Genomic DNA, 20,905 nt, shown 5'->3' on the forward strand with positions numbered 1-20,905 from the left:
TCTGTGAAGTACCATTTAGCAAGCCAAGAAACCATCCCAGGACTAAATCCCTCTGAATCCCATGCTTTAATTTTGTCTTTTTCCGAATATCTCTTGGCATCTGCTTATTTTTCTAAAATTCTTCAGTGAAAAAGAAACAATTCATTATTTTTTCTCACTTTTTATTGATTTGCTGAATGGTATCACTTCTTACCATTCAGCAGTGGCGAAGCAGACATTTCGAACATGAACACAAATTATTGCCTGTTTTGCACCAGCTAAAAAGCATTAAAGTTAAATATGAATAATTTAAACAATGCACAGTGCAGAGTAACATTGCTGACACTTTGTTTATCAGTTTAGTCTTTGATTTTTCATCACCAGCAAGGTGGTTTTCTTTGAGCCCCTAATTCCACTGTTTACATTTCAAAGAACAGAAGGCTCGGTATATAAACTGCAATAAATAGTTCATGATAAGTTATGAATATTAAAATAAACAAAAGAAGTCCACAGCAGCCAAGTTGTGTTTGTCAGTAGTTGGTAAGCAACTAACTAATGGAAGCAACTCTTCCTTCGCTGAGGAGTGCAGTGGAAGAGTGTATAGTACACCCCTGCATTAGCCAGCCACAGCGCCCCCCTCAGGCAGTGAGAGAAGACACAGATGAAGGGAGCTATCCGCAGGCAGCCCTGATGCACTAGCCCCAGAAGAAGTCCCTGAGGGAGCAGGTCCTGGCCAAGCCCAGCAGCCTGGAGCACTAGCAGCTCAACCATCACAGCCGTCCACACTAGGGCACATGCCAGACGGGCACTGTGGACTGTCCGGAGCCTGCGGGACTCTCCGGGCCACCAGGTCACCAGGAGGGCCTCCAGGCTGAGGTAGCTGAGGAAGAGCAGACTAGCATGCTGATGGGAAATGGAGAGGCCACTCCCCAGTTTGGCCAGGGCCCCACGGTCCTCCACAGCCCAACCCAGCATACCGAGGCCCCAGCGCGCTGCCACCAGGCCGTCCGCCCAGGCCAGCTGGCCCAGCAGCACGGTGGAGGCTTTGCGAGACACACGGGGGGAGCGCAGGAGCACGGCCGTGTATAGGCTGGCCAGGGCCCCCAGAGTCACCAGTGCCTCATTCCCTCCAGGAAGAACCAGAACCTGCAGGTACTTCAACAGCAGGTAGCTCTTCAGGCCAGCCCGAGGATCCCAGAACACAGCTCCAACAACACTGGCTTCCCTGCAACAGCAATACTGTTTGTTGGTCCATTTGTTTTTTAGTTTTTTTTTTAGTTTAATGATATCTCAACACATCATTCACATCATTCAATCACTAAGCAGTTCAACAATTCATCTGTAATAATATTGCCTGTCCGTTCCTGGCAATACATGTTTTTGGAGTCAAAACAAGGTACATTAGGTTCACATGGATGTTTCACACATTGGTGCAACACTTTATTAGTAATTTTAGAATTATTTTCAACACATTCTTAATATTTTTTGTATTCATTTTATGGTGAATTGTCATTGCTGCAACAGCTGCACATTACTTGAAAAGCAAAGGAAAGTTAAATAGCATTGACAGAAAGACGATCAAAACCAAGTCAAATGAATTACAAGACTGCCCTGAAATCACAGTCGCTCAAGCACAAGAAATTCACCATGGCCTGGTATGAATCAAGTTTCCCACACTTACATTTGCTTGGAGCCTAATAGCGCAGCAGTGACGTCCTTCATTGTTTCCATGTGTTTGTGGCGTCTTTAGCACAGGACTGTGGCAGTCCAGTGAGGGAAGTCTGCATATGCTTGTGTGTATCTCCTGTTTTTTTACATGCCTGGCCCAATCAGACCACTGCAGAGGTACGTAACGTCCCTCTCCCCCACCCCTGGGTCTGCCCTCGTTATGTTCATTGAAACAAGACTGAGCTCTTACACATTGCTTGACTGCTGGATTTTGGGGAATGCCCTGCCCTCTCCTGACTCAACTGAGACTCATCGCCTAATCACGTCATACATTTTGAAAGTGTATTTTTCCATGCACCAAAAATGGATCTATGCCTACTTTTTTTGTGTATGTGTAGTGCGTGTGCTCGTGCATATGCATGTGTATGTGTGTGTGCATGTGTCTAAAAATCTGGGCACCCCTTATCAAAAATCCTTCTACATCAGTGAACAGAAGCAAGCCTGACCTCTAAATGGTAGAACGTTAAACATGACATATTTATTCTCATTTTAACGCAATATTATTTATTAGAATTTAGAATTTTTTTACAATATCAAAATAATTTCCAAAAAATGAGAAAGGCCCTCTGCAAATGTTTTGGAACCCTGTCAGATAGTACTTTGTAACTCCTCCTAGCAACTGTAACAACTTTTAAACGCTTCCTCTAGCCAGCTAAGAGTCTTTCAATCCTCGTTTTTGGAATCTTTCCCCATTCTTCCTGACAGAATGCCTTTAGCTCTTGCATGTATGGCATGTTTGAGATCTCTCCACAGATTTTCAATAATATTCAAGTCTGGGGACTGTGGTGGCCATTCCAAAACCTTCATCCGTCTTTTCTCAAGGTACTTCATGGTTGATTTCGAGGTATGCTTTGGATCATTGCCTTGCTGGAACACTCAACCTCTCTTCAACTCAAGTGCCCCATCTTCTTGTCATACTATTATTATTAAGAACTCACATGTGCCTAAACTTATTCTTAAGTAGTGCTACTTCAAGGGTCACAGAAACCCTGAAAATTGGCAATAATGGCAAATATAAATGTGATCTAAAAACATATGTCCCCACCAAGGGTAGACAGTTTTTGTCTTCCAGGTGTAACAAACATTAGATCGACAAATGGCCTGAAAAAGCACTTCAGTGGACAATCCTGATGCCGTGTGAGTTTATCATGCCGATACATCAAGGCTTTTGACAATGACACTGCAGGATTCAAAGGAATCCCTGAAGGACAAGCCTGTGAATTTCTCAAGCCTCTGTTCTCAGTACGTGATCCATGCATGTCACATGGGGTCCCAAAGGGACAGAGTCGAGCTGAACTCAGAAACCCAACGGCTGACCTTCACAGGCACCATGCCAACACCAACAGTGAACACTTTATTCTGCCTCTGGGAAGAGAGGATATGCTGGTGTAACTCTCTTCCAGTAAGTCTGTGTTTTTATTTCCTTCTGTTTCCCCACCCAGTGTCATCTCTGTATTAGTTGCTGACTTGGGTCGGCCTGACTTCAGAACCCATTAGACCTTTGAATCCTCTGTTGGACATCACAACCACAGAGGGCCACATTTATGAGCATCAAACATCTTATTCACGAAGGCTACAGCTCATTACACAATCAGCAAATGGGACTGCCTACTAATCACATTTTGCAAATGAGGCAGATCTTAAATGCTGCCATTTAAACTCCTATGTAGTGCATTGAATAGCTGGGGGTTCATGTGTCTTCTGGTGCCGTGTAAGATCATTTCCAGATCAGACTCAACACAGGACGAAATGTGCAGATATTCAAGCTGTGGCACCAATTGTTGTTTCAATGAATCCAGATGCAAGATGGTGTACTTTTCCAAGGAGCTTGACTATATCTATTGCTGATAGAATGGGAACATTGTGTGGGAGATTCCAGAATCTTTTTCCCAGAAACAAAATTATTTGTATGGCTGGGTGTTTGGCACAGCAGTCGCTATACATATATATAAAAAATTTTTTTTAAATTATTTTCCCTGTTCCTTTTTCATGATTGTTTTGGAGGATAACTAATCAAAACAAAAACACAACCCTGTTTTTATTATTTTAGCAACGCAATTTGAGCATGCTCTGTTTCTAACAATGTTCTGATAAAAGCAAAAGCATGCTCTTTCCATGATGGACAAAAGCGACTAAAAGCAGCATATCAATTCAAGCATCAAGCAGGATTTCCTTTTTTTAACTCATTTTTACTGTTGTTAAGGTTGAGCATGTTATGTCAGTCATTTACCACTGCTTCAGCTGAGCTATTGGTTAATGTAATGCATTATTTTGTACATATTTTCCATGAAAAACACCTAGCCTTAATGATGTGTGGATGCTTAATCTGTGATGATCATTTCTTGCTTGGGGAGTTTAAATAGTGCTGCATTGATTCTCGGAGTGCGTATATGAGGCATATGATTGTCTCTTCGTCATTTTTGCAGCTTGAATATGCTGGCCCGTGCAAAGAAATTTCAGGCAAAATTTGACCTTTGCTAACTGTGTGAACTTGAGTAAAATTTTATACATGAGACATATGTTTCTGGGTCAGAATGTGTCATAACTGCACCTGAAACTAGTCGCAAAAGGCTTTGAAAATTTGGCCCAGAGTCTCCACAAAACGGTAGCTGTCATAGCTTTCTGACAGGCAGTTTTGATTTGAATATACTGTAGCCTACACTGATTTTGATGTTAAAAAACAAAACTTACATTTTCTACTATAAAATTGTCTCTCTCTCTCTCTCTCTCTCTCTCTCTCTCTCTGCCTGTCTCACTCACACACAGACATGTTACCACATCTCCATAGTACCTTCCATATGATTCATGGCATATGGCTGATGAAAAGTTGCAATGGATTTGTTCTTAATCAAGTCAGTCAATAAAGAGAGGAAATAAATTGTTCTAATCATTGCTGTATGGACGGAATACTCTTTTACTTGCACAGTCAGGGTCTCATTAAAATTAGCCTCTCATTTGGGAAGGAAGTGAAAAACAGCCACTGTCATGGCTGAGCAACCTGATATCATCTGTTTGATTGTGTGAATGTGCCCTGCACATCCTATTCAGCTCACTTTAAATGTCTAGCGCAGGCAAAAATAACCAACCAAAGTACAGCTGAACAGATGGTAGACACACACACATACGCATGCACACATGCACACATGCACACACACACCCTTTCTGTAAGAGGGAAAAACATCTTCAGTGACTCAAAAATGTCTCATGCTCTCCTGATATTTGTTTAAAAAGCATTAGCCAATCCCTCTGTTTCACAACAGCTCATTGCAGTACACATCAGAGTTAATGGGAGAGTGAGTGACATTAAGCACTTTGTCTGACTAAAATGCAATAATGAGGTCACTAACAGCATTTTTTCCTCCACCAGTCAAAGAGAGCACAGCTGTGTCGATTAGATATGGCACTGATAGAGTGAGGTTCATTAGATGGAAAACAAACAGTATTGTCTATGAGAGATGCATACTCTTCCTGGAACTGAAGAAGCTTTTACAGTCCTTTGCAGACTTCTTTAATTTGGTGAATATTTCAGTGGGTATGGTTTGTGTTTTTACAGTAAATTGTGTATTTGTAAGTGGTGGGTGAGTTAAGTTGTGACGGGAAGAAACGGGTTTAATTACAATTAATGACTACCCCATGTAATTCCCAGAAGGCAGATGCAAACAACTGTTATTAATACATTTTAATTAATGGGCATTATATGAGCTGTCTTACACATAGCAGAGTAGATTCATGTAACATATAGTGTATTTATTATTTGTAACTGACATATGGATATAAACACCCTTTTATAATGTATTACCTGGCACAGCACGGCGTGACCAATAAGCAAATTAAAGCAAGACCATGTTTTTGTTTACTGTGAGCATACCTGAGTCTGATACCTTGGTTCATGTATTTGCTATTGCATGAGTACATTTGCAGTACATTTGTGTCCTGGGGCACCAGGTGTTTCCTCAACTGTTATTCTGTCAACATAATCATATTCGTACAGACCATAATCAGCAGAACAGAGAGAGCAGGTCTATCCAACCAACATCTGTCACCACTTCATCTACCCAACAATATCCTGTAGTCAAAATGAGCAGTTGCCGTGGTGATACTTATAGTTGATATAAGTATCGCACTGCTGTAAACAGTGAATGGCAATCAGAGGTATGATTTCTACATCCAGTTATGGCTTGCAGTGTTCCAGCATTTTGCAGGGGTTCAGCCAATGTACACAAATTAAGCAATATGTTTTTCATGAATGAATAGCTAACTAAAGGTATTACATACGGTATGAAGAGTGCTTCAATTCTAAAGACATCAAAAGTGCATTGCTGTTTAGTTTTGTGTTTGCCTTGGGGGGAAATATTTATATTCTCGCCAATTCTTTCCACAATTTGCCAAAGGTTGAAAGGGACAGTTCTTGTTCACAGAAGGGAATAAACTATAAATAACATCGATTTAATAGGAAATAGAATGGAATATAATTTTGCTTCACACGAAGGGGCGAGTCTTGGTCGGGGAGGAAGGGAAACATTTTATCTCATCATATGAATCATATCATAATATTGCAGCAAACACAATCATTCAACACAAATATACATACAGAGCCTGATGTCTGTTTCAACACACACTAAGGAAAGTGATAGAATCATCAATCTCTTGTGATTGTCGCTCACTTGGTTGACTTGAACCCTTACTGTTTAGTTTCTCTGCGCTGTTTGCAGCTTTTTCCAACTGCATTCGACATTGAAAACACGGACTGGATTAATGTATTTACTAATTAAATCGCTTCCGTCCTTTTGCAAATCAACTATTTGAGTGAATCAAATTGCATGGCAGTTTTTTACTTCCTGCTAGGTTTCAACCTCAAGACGAAGATCCCCTGTAAAAAATGTTGCATGGTTGCCTCCAATGCAGAGACTGACTTAAATACTGAGGGATTCTGTTGTAATTACCAAACAATTGCTGTTCTAACTAAGAAGATAGATGAGCTTGAGCTCCATTGTTTTTTTAGCGCACCAGCCACAGCTAAAATAATCTGCATCCACTCAAAAACAGAAAATCTTTTCAGTGTCAAAGGCTTTTGATTCTGTGGATCAGTATTACTGTGTGGGTTGTCTGCAGTTGGACTTCATAAGAGTGAATGTAATTAGTTTGAAAACTATTTAAAAGATAGATCTCAATTATTATTATTTCTGATGGTAGTTTCTAGAAATTACCAAGGGAGTTCCACATGGGTCTACTTTAGGCCTGCTGCTTTTTACCTTTTATATAAATTATATGTGGAACGGACTTCAAATTTCTCCTAAACTTGTCTCTCTTGTGTCCTCGCACATTCATGCTGCAAATCTTCCATTCTACCACATCCCAAAGGTGTTCTTTTGGATCCAGATCCGGTGACTGGGAAGGCCACTGAAGAACATTGAACTCATTGTCCTGTTCATGAAACCAGTTTGAGATGACTTTTGCCAGTTTAACCATTAGACTGAGAGAGATTTGAAATCACAAATAAAACATTTTTATAAAGTGACTTGGCTCATGTCAGGCATATTATCATTCCTCAGTTTCTGCAGTGAAAAACATGTTATAATACATCTCTCACTCTCACTCACAGTGAATGTGTGGGAATCTCCACTCGGGACCAACCTGCAAGGGAGGCTTAAAGAGAAAGCCTTTTTCCCCTCACAGCTGTTTTATTTCATTGAAAGGTCCAAATTGTGATGACAGGCTAACTTTCAGAAGTGTAAATTGGCAAAGTCTGCAAAGACTTCCATTGACTTCCTTTGAAGTTGCTTCTCTGAAGGAAAGACTAAGTTGTTCCCATCAGTGCAAAGTGATTGGTAGAAATTGATGATGTGTTGGGTTATGGTCATAGGTTATGGTGTTGGGAAATTGAATGAACTGTAATCAGGATGCCTTTAACTTGAAATATACAAACACATACACACTGCACACATGCCAGTCAACCCAAACATAACTCAATCTCTTCTTTATTTACTACACAAACAGACCTCCCAATGCACCACATTTGTGGTTTCAAGGGCTATCTATGTGCAAAGAGACATAACCCGTGGACCCACCACCACGCAGCATATTCCTGCATGTGACCCAAGTAGCAAGTTTTGTCTGTCAATATGAAAGATAGCACTGCTGAAACCAATACCCTTGTCCTCAGATAAGCTCCTTCACAGAAACAATCACCCCCAACTGCAGTAATATGTTTTCAATAAACAAAACATTTGCCTTAACCTTAACCTTAGCCACAAAAAGATGCAACGATCTTTCCTGGCCTGTACAAAAAGTTAGATAACCACTAAAATAGGTGAGGAAAATAACAGAAAAAGGGAAAATCTGACTAGAACTATAATGGTCAGGGAAAACAAAATTAGATTTTGCCAGCAGTCTCGAAAAACTGTAAGTGCCACTCCCCCCCCAAAACAGAGGTGGAGCCAAGAAACAAAACTAGGGAAGGTTCTCAAGAGCTAACCAACCCAAAGGAAAACAAGAATAGGACCCTAAACTTATCTATTTCAAATTTCTAACTGAATTAAATGCAGTCTTGGAACAACTCTCTCTCTGTCTACCTTAATACCTCAATACCGGCTCTGTGCATGTGTCAAACTGAAACACCAAAGCCCAGAGCAGTGCCAGGAAGAGACTTAAATAGCTCTCCAAGCAGCTGACAGCAATCGGCCATGATTACATCCGCATTCCACATGCGGGAGGCAATTTCTCCTGCTGAGCTAAGTCGGCAAGCCCTCTAGAGGTCTAGAGCCGTAAATACAGGAATTTCCAGAAGTCGACAGTAAAAACCATGACAATAGGGGCCTTGTATAACTGATTCTGCAACTAAAGGCCCGGACACACCAAACCGACGGTCGGCCGCGGAGCGCCGGCACAGATCGCCTCGCGTCGATACGCGTCGTTAATGTTGGCTGTGCCGAACACACCGCAACGACGGTCCGCCGACGGCCGAGTTGCACGTACGTTCTGCGCCTGCGTGAGAGGTAATAACTCTCCAAACCAGCAGGTGGCGGTAGTCTGTATTTGTCTTTCAAAAAATGGAAACCGGAAGACCGGGGAATGCGTTTGCATTGCGTTGGACCTAGAAGCAGCCAACAGTTTGCAGCAATTTCCTTGTTCTCTCGCTATTTAGTAATACTAATCGAAAATTATGTCTGGTAGTGATAGTAACTTTGGAATGGCTTTGCTTTCGCTTCCGTTTCTCTTCTCGTGCACTGATTCGCTAGCTGGACAGCCAATCAGAGAGGTCTATCTCATCGACGGCTCCGGGGGCTCCAAAACACGCCGACGGAGTGTCGGCGTGCGGGACACACCGGAAAGACTCGGCCAACAGGGTGCCACCGACGTCCGACGGCCGACCGTCGGTTTGGTGTGTCCGGGCCTTAATGTTATTTATTTTTTCGGTAGGTGACTGTCCTTAACGCATACTGCGTAGAAACTTCCCCAAACCTGGACAATTGAAGGATAAAAGCTTCCCCTCCTGCTCTTGCCCTACTGCTGCTGTCACATTTGCGGTAGGGAATTGGGCGACCTCCCCTTCATGTGGCTGATTTATCACACCCCTCTCTTCTCAAGAACCATAATTGCGTGCACTCCTGTACCAGTTTCTGGGTTGTGGCCAAGCTGCACCCCCCTGGTTTACGTAGGTGAGCCAGTTTACATATACCAGCTGCCAGATACTGCCGCTGCAGGCCAACCGACTTCCATGGCTCGGAGCAGATCATTGTGTCGCAGGGAATAGGCTATGCTCCTGAGCCTCCTCACCAGAGGGCTTCAGCAGCTGCACATAGGACCTAGTGAGCCCCGTTCTCACCAGCTGCAGATCCGACCCCATGCAGCCAGCTTTTCTCTGCTCGCTCCTTCCAGAACATCTCCGCTGACAGAGGGGTCTCTGAGCCGTCGGCAGCCCCACCCTCTACAGGTCTATCAGCCCCTACCCTCCTCCCGGTATAGCAAGGTACAGGATTGCTACCTGCTGGGGTGACCTGACCAAAAAATAAATCACCAGCTTTTGCTGCATCTCTGCCAGGTGCCCACCAGGGTGGTTTAGTACCATCCGCCGATGCCACCGGGATGATGCTATCAGGTTATTAATAATAAGCACTCTTCCCCCTGTATGACACCCGTGACAGCAGCCACCTCCATTTCTCCAATCTGGTCAGAAGCTTATACATGACCCCCTCCAAATTCCTGGCCATGAAAGCATCCTTTCTCAGATTCCCAGTACATTGACCCCTATCTGCCCCACTGCAAGCCAACCAGCAGCCGAGGCAGGAAGCCCCCTCTCCTTGAGCCACATACCACTGCCTCCGGTCACTGAACCTCACTGACCACTTCCTCACCACTGCAAACACTGCAGGCCACAATTCACTGCGAGTGATACATCCCTTCATACTGCCAGACAGTTATACAGAGGTATTCTACAAGACACCGTGAGAGACACAGGCAACAAGGAAATGGAAAGAGGATGCACATATTTGTGTCAGCATTTTCGAGAGCAGATAATGACTTTCTCAGGCAGATGAAAAAGATGAGTCTATATACGTAGGTAAGACATGCCATATCATTAGAATCATCTCATCTTAGTTAAAACACAACACTGTCACTGTCAAGGGAAGGTATTACTGAGGTGAAATTGCATGCCATCATGTTCCATGTTTAAAAATAAATAATCATTACTCATGTATTATTATTATGATTATTATCATTATTATTATTATTATTATTATTAGTAGTAGTAGTAGTAGTAGTAGCAGTAGTATTATTGTCATCATTATCATTATTATTATCATTATTATTATTATTATTGTTATTATTATTATTATTATTATTATTATTATTATTATTATCTATTCATCTTCTACACTGCTTATTAATGGTCAGGGCTGTGATTGGGGCAGCTTAGAGCCTTGCCTAGCAGTGGGCAAGAGGCAGGAATACACCCTGGACAGGTCACTAATCCATTGCAAGGCTTACACATTGTTCACTCACACATTCATATCTGCAGACAATTTAGAGTCCCCGACTAGCCTACTGAATGTCTTTGGACTCCACACAGAAAAGCCCTAGGTTTCCATTCAAACTTGGTGTGCACACAGCTACCCTATTATTACTATTAGCAGCGATAACCATCAGTGCTATAATCATCTCACTGTTGTTTTCATTTGTAACTTCTTTAAGAAGATGTTGCAATTTACATCAGGTATAATGCACCTGCACGGCAGATATTCAGCGCATCCCCAGCCTAGCCAATCAAGCCCACTGCAAGTTTCTGTGCTTGGCTCATGACAAAATTGTGCCTCAATGTTGGTTGACTATGAACTATTTGGTTCACTCTGCAATTGAAACATTTAATGTTCTTTTTTTAGTACAGTCGCTAAACATTGGCTAAGAATGTCAAGTCTTTTAAAATAGATAAATGTAAATAATTTAATTTAAATGAACAAAATACAATATCGCCATCCTCGAGCTTCCGCAGCATGATCATTACATAGTAGTCCACTCATTCGCATGAATAGGAGGTGTAACGTTAAAAGCTCTACAAACGGATTGCAAAAATAATGTAATCTCTACTTCAACAGAAATATCAACTTTATTTATTTTTGTGTGAGACATTGCAGCCTGTTTACAGGGCGAGCGCGGAAGAGACAAATTGTATTTTGTGAAATTAACCTGCTTTAAACATTTTTTTAAAACATGCTTTTTGACATTTTTAGCCAATGGGCAGACTAAACAGCAAAGACTCTTTTTGTAAACTGTATCTTCCCAGTTGCACATCAAAATACATTAAGATATTAAGGGCAAAAGACGACAGCGTTAGCCTAATTGGAAGGCCTAACCTATTCAGCAACATGGACAGGCCCGGCGTCACTGAACTCCAATAACTCTAGTGCGTATTTTCGGAACAAAAGGACTTTGAATCAATGGCTGTTTCTTTTCGGGATAACGAGCAGTTGGACTAATGGGCTTTTGGTACAATCGGACAATTTTCAAACTATTGGGGTTTCGGAATAATTGAACCAATGGCAGTCCCCCTTCTATCTGCATTGTATCTGCAATCTTAATCATTGGTTCCAGAATGATTGTGTGTCTATTCTCCGAGTAATGCCTTCTTATTAAACCTCCTTTACAGATAGCTTTAATCTATTTAGACTGTTGTCTGCACATATCACAAACCATGATGAAACTCAAAATTGGGTCTTGAGTTTCCAGGGCAGTATCCTTTCTGGACATAGATGCTTCCATTAGGAACTCCAAGCAGTCATTTTCTTAATGGTTGGACTGGCAAATGTGGTTCTGAAGACCATTTTCTGTTGCTCTACAATTAATAGAATATGTCATGGAGTAGAATGTTTTATCTGACAAACTCTTTTGCATGAGTGTGCTCTGATAAAACTTTGAGAAGATGTTACTCTAATAGAAATGAAATGAAATCCCAGCCTCAGCACTCAAGACTCACTGACATGAAACCTGAAGCATCAGAAAACTCCATGGCTCCTGTAAAGACTATTGTATATCCTCTTGTTCAGAATGATTGCCTCCTAGGATGATTGCATTGTAAAGCTGGCATCATTTCTTATTAGTAATTCAGGCAGAAATGATTAATCCATTTTGCAACATCACACAGCTATCCTTTGACTTAAAAAGTCAAGTCTGGGCCATCTGTTGCTATGGGCCTCAATCCAGACGACACTGCATTGCGGGGATATCATAAATGGACTTGTTTTTCCCTTTTTTTATTGGACATTAACTTCATGTCATCTAATCGCAGTAATGGCGTTACTGCTCTTACTGCCTACAACTGAAGCTCAGGCCCCACCATCACCCTCCCCCAAACCTTTTGAGACGGGTGCGTGGGGGTTGGACCCAAAATGCACGACTCAGAGATGTAATAAAGTCCCGTCAGGGCTTTATTCAGGGAATGTTCAGCGAGCGTAGTCAAAAAACAAGCAAAGTTCATACACATAAAATCCAGCCAAAACCAAAGTACAGTAACGAGGGAGAAGGCAGTCTCGAAATTGGTAAACCATGCAAAAAGTCCAGTAACCACTGAAAAACAGGAGACAACAATTTCACAAAGACAGGACATGGAACTGAGCTTATATGCAGGTGTAGACAGGTACAGACAATTAGCTTGAGAGTAGCATGCAAATGGAAATCAGGTGTGGAGGAATGACAAGTTAATGAGATTTTACATTTACATTTACATTTTTGTCATTTGGCAGACGCTTTTAATCCAAAGCGACTTACAAGTGCATACGTTCTACCATAAGTCAAAGCATCACATCCAGAACCAGGAAAATACACATGGAATGCTGTTCTAAACATAGTCTTCATCATAAGTGTAAATTTTTCTTTTTTTTTCTTTTTTTTTGGGGGGTTAGACAAGGATAGGAATATCAGAAAGGAGGGGCAGGGGAAATCAGGAGGGAGGACTAAGGTAGAGTTTGAAAAGGTGGGTTTTGAGTCTGCGTCAAAATAGGGGGAGAGATAATTAGTCATCATTAGTAATAAACCTATCCTGCCCTAGCGTTAGTAAATTAGTAAATTACATGCACAAGAAATGTAAGGTAAACATGAACACATGGTTAGAATGTTAGTATTACCTAATCCTGATCTAAAGTTAGTAGATTAGTAAGAAGACAAGGGAAATTGAAACATTTAGGGAAGTGTGAGGGACAGAAAGGGAGAGATAATAATAAACTGAACAACATAACATGAAACAAACATAAATCGTGAACTTTGCGAACTGTGACATGAATAAATTATATAACGTGACATGACAAGACTAAAAAACTGAAATAAAACATGAAAACATGGTGAGACTAGACTAACATAATATGTGACATGACAATACAATAACTAAGACAATAACTAACTGGGAAACATGACATGACAAGCATGAAACGTGACACTTTTCTGTCACTGTGTTTTTGCAAGCTGCAATTATGGGCATTCCTTGGGTGTAATTTCCTTTTCAAACAATTGGTCCAAAACCGCACCGGCTAGCAAACTGGTTGCACCGGGTGGTTTCCAGTCCATTTAAATCCAGTGCGTTGGTTGACTGCATGCATGTGCCATTTGTGCCAACCAGAAGACGTGGCGAAGATGGCAGACAACAAACAAAATAAACACCACGTGCATGCATGACAAACAATGGACACTGGTAAAATAAATAATTCAGTCATGCCTTCTACATTAGTTGATGAAATTGACAATGGATTGCCATTATAGTGCATGTAGCCTATCCCAAAGATGAATAAGTTTGACCTGTCAATAATAGCAAAATGTATAGATCTATGCCTTGCCATAACTGAAACGTCCCCATTTCTACTAGACCTGCGCAATTATACTGGCCAACAGTTTTGCTGAAATGTAATTATTGACAGGGTGACAATGGACATGAAGACTATTCAGCAGTGGCACAACAAGCGGCAAGCTGACACACCTAAATGGAGCTGACACAGTGTAAATTCAAGCACTCCAATTTTCACTATAGCAGGGCTCTCATTGCTATCTATCTCGGATCCTGCATTTATATTTACCTAGTGGAGAACTGATACAAATAAAAACGGGTTGTGTCACGTCTCAGTCGAAACAACAAATGGAGACATTGTGTATTTATATGAAGAGTATTGCATCCTGTAACACTCAAACAATATGATCTGTCAACAGTAGTGCATGAGATGCTGCTGTCTGTCTTACATCTACAGCTTTTTGGATAATTTTTTATTCAGCCCAAACAGTATGAGCACAAATTTAAGTATCGTACAACAATAATAATAATAATAATAATAATAATAATAATAATAATAATAATCATCATCATCATCATCATCATTGTAGATTATTGTACATAGATAATAAAATAAATGTTTTATAAGAAAAATAAAATAGAATACAATGTATCTTAATGTAACAACCCTAAGTAAACGTTTAGACTACATAACACATTCAAAACGCATTAAGCACTGGCAGAATAATAAAATAGAAGCTGCATTTTTTTTTATCATGTACTATGTCACATAATCTATTAGGCCTATAGCTATAAACTATCACTCAGCACTATAGTCAAAAGGCTACATCAAGCTGCTACAGTTTTTCAAGTGGCGCACGACCTCTCCAGGATACGCCAGCATCCTCCTTCAACAAGACGTGGGCGTCACTTAAAAGCTGTATGCTCCCGTTCCGCGAAGTTTATTACTTACAACCGATCGTTAATGCGGTGCACGATAAAATCGTGTTTCTTTGCAGGGGTTTGCCATTTGTACAACTACGACTTATTCTACGTGTGCGCTTCCTTGGAGACATTGCGCTTGAAATTAAAGGTAATTTCTGCTCTTTTTGCTTGTTTTGATGACTGGAACGGTTACATGGTCGATGGCCCCCCACGAAGCTGCTTCTACTCTCCGTACACTTGGACAATGTGGTATTCCTGCTATATCACACCATGCTTTCACGATTTTCTTTAGTTCTCGCGAAAGTTGGATTTTTATTTTATTATTTATTTAATTATTTGTGGGGGGGGGGGGGGGGGGTTGCTATTCTGCATGATAACTGCAGTACAAATATATCGCTCATGACTGCTGCTAATTTTTATGGAGAAACCGGTAAAGTTATTTTGCTCTATCTATTTTAATAATACACGATCGACCTTTAGTCCAGTCTTCAAAAAACTATCCACTTACTTGTTAAATGTAGCTCGTTCAAATTAAACCATCTGTCTTCAGATGCTGGAATGGACTGTGGTTAACATGTTCTGAGAAAGCTTTACGTCTACCTGTGGTAAGCAAGTACTTGAATCCTAATTTAAGATGCAAAGATTCTAGCCTACATTACAGTAATGGTAATCCGTATGTTATAACCGAAATGTATTTTAATAGGCTACATTTTCAAATGACTTAGGCATGTGTCGGTATGGATGTCGTTTCCTCTTCGCTAATTAATTTTTTTAATTCAAATAAACTGCAGACGCAAGATTGGTCACAGTTACTTAATTCTGCCATTAATTTTTGTCGACCGCATGTTTATAACCACTATATAGACTACAAATTCTTTTAAAAAGTATTGTCTTAAATCTCTGAACCCTTGAGTTCTATTATTTTTACACATCTGATTTAACAATAGCTTATTCTCACCTTTGGAATTACATTACATTAATGGCATTTGAATTATTTGAATTATTTAATTATGTCACATTCTTAGATTACTTGACAACGGGATGCGAGTTGCAGAAGCATAGGCTGTGTGTCTGAGTCTGCTCGCTGTAAATGAAAATGAAAAGGAATATGCTATAAACCTCTGAATTTTATTTTTTTTATGTTGTTTGAAATATGTAAGCCATTCGGAGGCGAAGAAAATGTTTCTACCGTCGCGTAGCAGGCAAAACTATAGGCCTGCTAGTCCGTCTCCCTCATGTTTACATTGATGCTCACCGAAAAATGACAGAGGAGACAGTTAAGCAACTGACTGCGATATTGCTTCATCGTGAAGCTTCAAACTGTTTTGGCTGCCACTGCAAACCAATTAATTTTTCTTATGAGTGTTATTTGACCATGTTTGTGCAGGTTTTATGTGCACTTTTATGTGTAAACCAACTCGCTATTGCTCTGACATAAAATAGCAAATTATACTGCTCAACACAATAAAAAATGTTTGACAATGCCTGCGGTTCAATGCACAGCACGCACGTGACAGCGTGGGGACATTGCTGTCAATCATTGTCTGAATTAGTGCCAATTGTTATAGATTACTAGAGAGGGGTTATTTGATAATTGACCGTGAAGGAGGCTGTATCGACCTCTTGCTGAGAGATTACTAAATTTGCAGGTAAGAAAATACCCTAGACTGTTGTCCCAAAGTATTATAGTTATGCTATTATATTTCCGCTACTATGTTTATATAATCATTGTCTCATTGGTTTAAGGGTCCAAAGATTTGGTCCACCAAAAAGGCATAAACTGACTTGATTGAAAAGGAACACCATTAACATTAGTCTGCACAATGCATTCTGCACTAAGGTTGACAGAAAAGGGGGTTGTCTGACAAATACCTGTGCAATTCAAAGCATAATTATTTCACGATTCACTTATGGTTCTGTTTTTGCCTTTTGCTAATAAACTTTTTGACGGTTATATAGCACTTCCTCTTTGCAGACTTGTCGGCTAAGATATCGGAAAGAATCTTATCTGAGTTTTGAAATGTCTGCTTGTCAGATGCTCTTATATATAATCTTAATTTATACAGCTTTCCTCCGAAGACTAAGATTGAGAGGTTTAGACATACAATCTATTTTGAGTTTCAAAAAATAAAGAAGCAGAAATAGCTGCTTTTTCTGCATGATTTCTGAAGAACGCTGCTATTTTTAGCCATTGAGGATGTAGATCAGCTGAGCTTATTCAAATACGACAGGAACATAAGAAAGCTCTGTGAAGCAAGACACACAAGACACAATGACCCTTTAGCAGATCATTTTATTCAAATACCCATACATGGTCAACTGCTGACACCTTTATCCATCACCCACTTAAGCAATTGCAATTGAATATTGGTATATGGAAGCGTGTCAAATAATAATTAACTAATTTTAATATCAATTTACACACGTCATACTTTTTAAACAAAGAGAATATTTGGATATTAAATTTTTACATTCCCTGGGTAGGGAACCCTTTGCAGAGAACCCTTTGCAGACCAAGGGTATCCTTTGATTACAGTTTGAGAAGCTTAAAAGCACAATATAGAACAGTTTGTTGTTTGGATGTGCATTAAAGCTTCCTCCAACTCTCTTTCTACAGGGAACCTAATTCAATGATGTCTGGAAACATTTCATGTCCAAGCGAATTCATTGATCAGTTCCGCAACCAGGTTTACTCCACCATCTACTCCATCATCACAGTGTTTGGCCTGGTGGGTAATGGATTTGCCCTCATTGTGATGATCCGGACCTTCCGCCAGCGTTCGGCCTTCCACATCTACATGCTGAACCTTGCTGTGGCTGACCTGCTGTGCGTCTGCACGCTGCCCATGCGCGTGTTTTACTACATCAACAAAGGCAACTGGATCCTGGGTGACTTCCTGTGCCGAGTCAGCTCTTACGCACTCTACGTTAACCTCTACTGCAGTGTCTTCTTCATGACAGCCATGAGCTGCACCCGTTTCATCGCCATCGTCTTCCCCGTCCAGAACCTCAGGCTGGTCAATGAGCGCAAGGCCTGCATCATATGCACCTGCATCTGGGTGTTCATCTGTGCCACCAGCTCTCCTTTCCTCATGTCCGGTCAGCATCTGGACAATGTCACCAATAAGACCAAGTGCTTTGAACCACCTACAAAACAACAGGGCAAGAGCAAGCTCAATGTGCTAAACTACTTCTCACTGGTGGTGGGGTTCATTTTGCCCTTCTTCATCATCTTGGTCTGCTATGCCGGAATCATCCGCACCCTGCTAATGGGTTCGAACAGCGCAAACAAGAAGAAGGCCACGCGCACCAAGGCCATACGTATGATCGTCATTGTCCTGCTGGTCTTCCTGGTCAGCTTCATGCCCTACCACATCCAGCGCACAATCCACCTGCATCTGCTGAACCGCCGTGATGTCACCTGTGATGAACAACTCTACATGCAGAAGTCAGTGGTTGTCACGCTGTGCCTAGCAGCTTCTAACTCCTGCTTTGACCCCCTGCTGTACTTCTTCTCGGGGGAGAACTTCCGCAACCGCATGTCCACCTTGCGGAAGGCGTCCACCAGCTCCAACGCTCAGCTTCGCCATAGCCAGAGGGCCGTTCCCCAGAACGTAGAGGCAGATAAACTGAAAGGCTGCAACGGCCCGCAGGACAGCCAGATCACCACTGGCTTATTCACTGCCCCCCAAGAGTGAATTTTGTCCATATAGGATTAGGGGTTAGGGGCCTTGGGATTAGGGGCCTTGGGGTGGCTATTTTAACCCTTGTGTTGTCTTAAGGGTCAAAAATGGGGTTTAGTGAAGGCGGGTGATTTTTTACCCTTAGGACAAGAGGAGTATACAGAATGTTAAGACTACTCTAAGGGTGAAAAGTTTAAGGGTATGGTGAGGTATTTTTTAAAGTATCTCTTCTCAATGTTTTTCCTCCTAAAATGACAGAGACTGTGGCTTATTGTTGAGTGTATTCTTGTTGGCGGAAAGGGTGTGTCGCTGATTTTTAAGAATTATATCAGGGTGTAGTACTCAGGACTGAGGTGGGGTGGAGTGGTTTCGATTAGATAACCTGATCATATCACCAGTGATCAGTAAAACTGCCTGACACTGGCTTGCGATCACAAGAGTTCATAACTACTAGCTATTCACTCAAGCGAGATACAAATAATCAATAAATAAATAAAAAGTATTACTTTTGTTGGCTGATACTTTAGCATGTGTATAATCTGGACAAGTTTAAGAACATTCATGACTGTATAACTGTTATACTATTTGTTTAATGACACAAATAAGCATGTAACACTCAAAATATTTTGGAAATAAACATCTTGCTTTACTGCGTGTTATATTTTCACATTCCTTCGACACTTATGTGCACAATCTAAGTATTTCATTGGCTTAAAGGTCCAAAAATGTGGTCCATCAAAAAGGCATAAACTGACTTGATTGAAAAGAAACCCCATTAACATGAGTCTGCACAATGTATTCTGCACTAAGATTGACAGAAAAAGGGGGTTGTCTGAAAATACCTGTGCAATTCAAAGCACAATTATTTCATGATTGGCTTATGGTTCTGTTTGTGTCTTTTGCTAATAAACTTCTTGACGGTTTTATAGCACTTCCTCTTTGCAGACTTGTCAGATAAGATATTGGAAATAACCTTATCTGATATACAATCTATGTTGAGTTTCAAAAAGTAAAAAGTAATATTTTCATACTGCCATTAACTTTAGCATTTGGTTGCATTAAGCTTTTAACCAATATGTGAAAATGCTGTTGATAAACTATTAGAAATGTTGCATCAAAACATTACACAAGTGTGCAAAATGTGGTCATCTTGCATGTATTATTCAATGTAATTTGTATTGTGAGTACACAACTTTGGCTGCAGGGTTAAAGTGATGCTGTGAACATGTAAATTGTAACTGAATAAAGATGTTATTCTTCAAGTTGTATCATTCTCACAGTTAATTATTCAAGTAAATGATCAGTTTCTATCGGGATACCAATATCATGCTTTACAATATATTCATAAACACATTAGTAAAATACAGATAAAGCATTTAAAATACAAATTGATATAAAGCTTACCGAAGCCAAGCCCATTAACCCAGTGCTGTCTCAGAAAGTATTACTATCAACTAAACTTTCCCCCCACTGCCTGAAGAAAAGCCTGCAATATACACAGCATGTGGGAAAAGTCTGCCAACATAAGCCTGTTCTGAGCAGTTCACTGTTCAAAATGATTCAATCTGTAACAAAAGAAAGGTTTCCTAAATTAGGACAATTTCCATGTACAACCATCAGCCACACATATTTTGCCACTGATATTTAAACTAAGTGTGACACCTAGCGACTAATAAGCAGTACTACATGTCAAAACTGTTGCACTCTACCATCACAGGGGTTTAAAATAGTCGTTTGACCCGATCAAGAGTGTGCCGTACATTTGAATATTTATTAATGTATACTAACGTTGAACAGTTCTTGGACATATCCCACAAAGCTGTTGTATTTGTCACAATTTCTACTACAGAAAGTGTGTTTGTAGTAAAATCAGGAGACTACTACAGGGCCCATCCATCCATCCATCCATTATCTGAACCCACTTATCCTGAACAGGGTCACAGGGGGGCTGGAGCCTATCCCAGCATACATTGGGTGAAAGGCAGGAATACACCCTGGACAGGTCGCCAGTCCATCGCAGGGCACACACCATACACTCACACACTCATACACTCATACACTCATACCTACAGGCAATTTAGACTCTCCAATCAGCCTAACCTGCATGTCTTTGGACTGTGGGAGGAAACCCACGCAAACACGGGGAGAACATGCAAACTGGCCGACGGGGATTCGAACCCAGGACCTCCTTGCTGTGAGGCAGGAGTGCTACCCACTGCACCATCCGTGCTGCCCTACGGGGCCCAATCATGTGCAATTGGGACCACTATGGCTCAGCGTTTCTTACCCAATCTGATCTCCCTCCAACACTCTGATCATCAAC

The 20,905-nt window shown here is 40.9% G+C and overlaps 2 protein-coding genes across 2 annotated transcripts; one reads left to right on the forward strand and one right to left on the reverse strand.

The window, feature by feature from the left end:
• Positions 1 to 203: 203 nt before the first annotated feature.
• Positions 204 to 1,860, reverse strand: LOC133125251 (uncharacterized). The gene is made up of 2 exons (XM_061237021.1): positions 1,661 to 1,860; positions 204 to 1,204 (listed from the first exon to the last, which is right to left on the reverse strand). Exons 1-2 carry the CDS (start codon positions 1,708 to 1,710, stop codon positions 532 to 534), a joined length of 723 nt encoding a protein of 240 aa, XP_061093005.1. The 5' UTR covers positions 1,711 to 1,860; the 3' UTR covers positions 204 to 531.
• Positions 1,861 to 14,904: 13,044 nt separating this feature from the next.
• Positions 14,905 to 19,848, forward strand: cysltr1 (cysteinyl leukotriene receptor 1). Its single transcript, XM_061235981.1, has 2 exons — positions 14,905 to 15,047; positions 17,517 to 19,848. Exon 2 carries the CDS (start codon positions 17,530 to 17,532, stop codon positions 18,595 to 18,597), a length of 1,068 nt encoding a protein of 355 aa, XP_061091965.1. The 5' UTR covers positions 14,905 to 15,047; positions 17,517 to 17,529; the 3' UTR covers positions 18,598 to 19,848.
• Positions 19,849 to 20,905: the final 1,057 nt, after the last annotated feature.

The sequence above is a fragment of the Conger conger genome, chromosome 3, assembly GCF_963514075.1.
Source record: "Conger conger chromosome 3, fConCon1.1, whole genome shotgun sequence".
In the NCBI taxonomy this organism is placed as follows: domain Eukaryota; kingdom Metazoa; phylum Chordata; class Actinopteri; order Anguilliformes; family Congridae; genus Conger; species Conger conger.

Excerpts from the sequence above, each read along its gene's own strand:
- LOC133125251 (XM_061237021.1), bottom strand. The coding sequence starts at position 1,710 with ATGGAAACAATGAAGGACGTCACTGCTGCGCTATTAGGCTCCAAGCAA. Across the intron at positions 1,205-1,660 it reads CTATTAGGCTCCAAGCAAAT|GGAAGCCAGTGTTGTTGGAG; the intron begins GTAAGTGTGGGA and ends TTGCTGTTGCAG.
- cysltr1 (XM_061235981.1), top strand. The coding sequence starts at position 17,530 with ATGATGTCTGGAAACATTTCATGTCCAAGCGAATTCATTGATCAGTTC.